This window comes from Scomber scombrus, chromosome 15 (genome assembly GCF_963691925.1).
Source record: "Scomber scombrus chromosome 15, fScoSco1.1, whole genome shotgun sequence".
Classification (NCBI taxonomy): domain Eukaryota; kingdom Metazoa; phylum Chordata; class Actinopteri; order Scombriformes; family Scombridae; genus Scomber; species Scomber scombrus.
In genome coordinates, this window is record NC_084984.1 from 5,640,046 (window position 1) to 5,643,068 (window position 3,023).

Here is a 3,023-nt window from a genome sequence, read left to right on the forward strand (position 1 = left end):
GCTGGAACTTGCAATAAAGCTCCGTAAAGCTGAGGGGAGATGCAGAGTTGGGTGATAATTCTCTGTAGTTGTACTACTACACTATGAACAACACTTCTGATATTACACATTGTCACTTGATACTTGTTTTAAAAAATGTTGATTAATGCTGCTAGAAACAACAACTTTTATATATTGGCACATATTTTTTTTGAGTTAACTGCTCTTGTGGCACTGGACCAACACTCAAAACCCTGGTTTCTATTAGCCCTAAAGGTAATCTTTAAAGGACCAGTATGTAGGATTTAGTGGCATCTAGTGATGAAGTTCCAGATTGCAACCAACCGATTAGACCTCCCCTCACCATTCTTTTCCAAGTGACAATACTGTAAAAACGTGAAGGTAAAAATTGACAGACTCCGTGGAGGGGACCCATTCCCTATGTAGATTATTCTAAGGTAATGAAAACACAGCACGTGTGTTCTGCTGGATGCCACTACTGGACCTTTAACTGTGACAATCTTATCGTAAACTTGAACTAGAAGTTTTAGTGTATAAACTTAACTATTGGGGTAGCAGATGAGAAAATTCTAATAGAAATCATTATAGGTTGTTTTGTAAAACATTTTTTAAAATCTGTGCCTGTTTTCTTATTGAGCTACCAAAGCTTGAAGACGAAGTGACCACAACAATGGGGAACACACCATCTCAAGCTTCTACGCCACAGAGACAGACGCCCAGAGTAGACTTATCACCAGCTGGCTGGGAAATATCATCAGAGGCAGAGTCACATGAACTGTACAGAGCAGTCTGCAGAATGTCGGAGGCTCGAGACCCACAATGTTTTCATCTGGCCATGCTTGATGCCTTGAGTGCTGCCCAGTCTGTCCGAGCTGGGTTGGACTCACAGCAGTACAGGAGATTTATCAACACTTGGACCAACTGGGCTCTCTTCTATGTCTGCCATCGTGTGAGCAACTCAGGCAATGCAGGTGAACTGATGAAGAAGATATCCATGTATGTTCAACATGAGACGGATGAGATGGCATGTGCATTGAGGTACTCCGTTCCTTAATCAATCAGTGAATCTTGTCTAAACAACATACAGGAAAATTATTTGAATTTGAAATGAAATGTGTGACAGAATTTTCTCACCTGCAAGATCTACTAGCTTTCTCTGAGCTTGCGATTGCATTTCACAGTCAGTCACAAGTCCAGATAATGTTGATTTGTTGGCTTCTTGATTCATGTATTTGCTCCTTTAGGTACTTTACACTGAGTGACACCATTTCAGGGTTGAGTACTGTGTTGAGTGTTGTGGCCAAGAACTGCCACATTGATGCACTGAGGATCCTCCTCCAACATGGGATGCTGGAGAAAGAGAGAAGACCAAGCTACATCATTAATGTCATCTTGTTCACACCCCTTGCCCCTGGTGGAGGAGGAATACATCAAGGCCACACTGATAAGGAGGCGCATTGACTGCATGGTGCTTTGTTTCAGGGTGCTCACCCGTGTTTCTATTACGCACCTGCAGGTTTGTTGAATATTTAGTACATTATCTTTAATCCTTCAGACTGGGTTACCCTCAGACCCCTGACCCATGAATCTCTCTCTGTTTTCTATTCTTTTTTAAATGACCAATGTATAGGGGTCCTGAGGGACCCCAGTCAAAAGCACCCAATTCCACCTGCAGTTTTAATAGATGGAACTATTTATGAAGTACATGTTTCCCACAGGTCCTACTTTAAAGTAGCCTATCACACTTTGTTGAGGGGTAGGCCCACTCTGTCAGCCATTTTTGAAACATACAGACACAGACGCAGCAGGACAGCAATTTCCTCGTGCTTTGTAATCGACTCGAAATATTGCTCGTCCCAGGGGTGCACTGGGAAAGGGATAACCCTAACCCTTTTCAGATTAAATTAATTACTTAAATCATAATGTTTTGAGAAGAAATAAGTTAAGATTTTGTTGTTTCTTACAATAGTTTATTCTTGGGTTCCCCAGGAACCCCAGTCAATAGTCCATATATGTTAAATATGTTAGGGTTAAAGAGAAATTCCATCCTAAAATACATACAACCTAAGAACAACTACTCGATGTTTTTTCTTTGTGGGTTTCTACAGAATGGCTGCATACAGTTTGGGTTCCATGTCAAACTTCTGTCCTTTAAGGTGCAAGTCAGATCAGGACGGATGCCTCTGACTGAGGACTGGAGTGACCACATCCCCCATGGCCGCTGTACAGTCCCCTGTGAGTTGAGTCACTTGTGCAGGGTTGCCATAAGAAGGCGCCTTTTGAGCCGTGCACTGTTGCCCAAAGGCATTTTTGAGCTGCCTTTGCCTGAAAGCCTCAAGAAGTACCTCAACCTGCAGGCCTGAACAGAAAACACCTCAAACCCGCTACCATCATGTAGACCTGATGATCAATTAAATGCCTGAAATCTCCAAAGCAGCTGTGAAAAAGTTGGTTTCTTTGTGTTGTGTAAATTAAGGTGAGAACATAAAGCAATACACACTATAGTTCTTAGATCATATTTTTTATTCATAAAAGCATCACAGATTTACAAAATGTTTTCAGGCATCTTGATTTTCTTCAATGCATCATACCTAAATGTAATCAAAAACATCAGTTCAAATGGCTTTTTACAGCATACACAGAGTTATATTGTACGCCACCATGATTAACACCCATCACCAGCATAAATTTAGACAAACAGATCATATTTTTAGCAGTCATTTATCCGCAAATTTACAGATACTAACGTAGACACATATAGTACACATACAAACATAACAGCTGAACAGTTATTTGTCAACAATGCTATGGCACTATTGTGTTGACAGTTGGTGCTCAGCCATAGGAAAAAAAAACTAAAACAAAAAAAACATTTCAGCAATGAGGTCGAGATGTTTTGGAATGTCTGTCATGCTAACCAGCGTAGTTTGTAGAGTACATATGTCAGTGCTCAGATATTTATGGGGGTGACAAGTGCTCAAGCAAAACAAAACACACTAAGCACCCAGAAATAGTTTAGGAGA

General features: G+C 40.9%; 1 protein-coding gene across 1 annotated transcript; it reads left to right on the plus strand.

Moving 5' to 3' along the window:
- The first annotated feature begins 796 nt into the window (after positions 1-796).
- Positions 797-2,363, plus strand: LOC133995702 (ankyrin repeat and SOCS box protein 17-like). Its single transcript, XM_062435174.1, has 3 exons — positions 797-1,038; positions 1,245-1,452; positions 2,109-2,363. Exons 1-3 carry the CDS (start codon positions 797-799, stop codon positions 2,361-2,363), a joined length of 705 nt encoding a protein of 234 aa, XP_062291158.1.
- The last annotated feature ends 660 nt before the right edge of the window (positions 2,364-3,023 follow it).

Bases quoted from the DNA above. Each gene is read 5' to 3' on its own strand.
- LOC133995702 (XM_062435174.1), top strand. From the start codon at position 797: ATGTCGGAGGCTCGAGACCCACAATGTTTTCATCTGGCCATGCTTGAT. The intron at 1,039-1,244 runs GTACTCCGTTCC...TTGCTCCTTTAG, and splicing joins GAGATGGCATGTGCATTGAG to GTACTTTACACTGAGTGACA. The intron at 1,453-2,108 runs GCGCATTGACTG...GGGTTTCTACAG, and splicing joins AAGGCCACACTGATAAGGAG to AATGGCTGCATACAGTTTGG.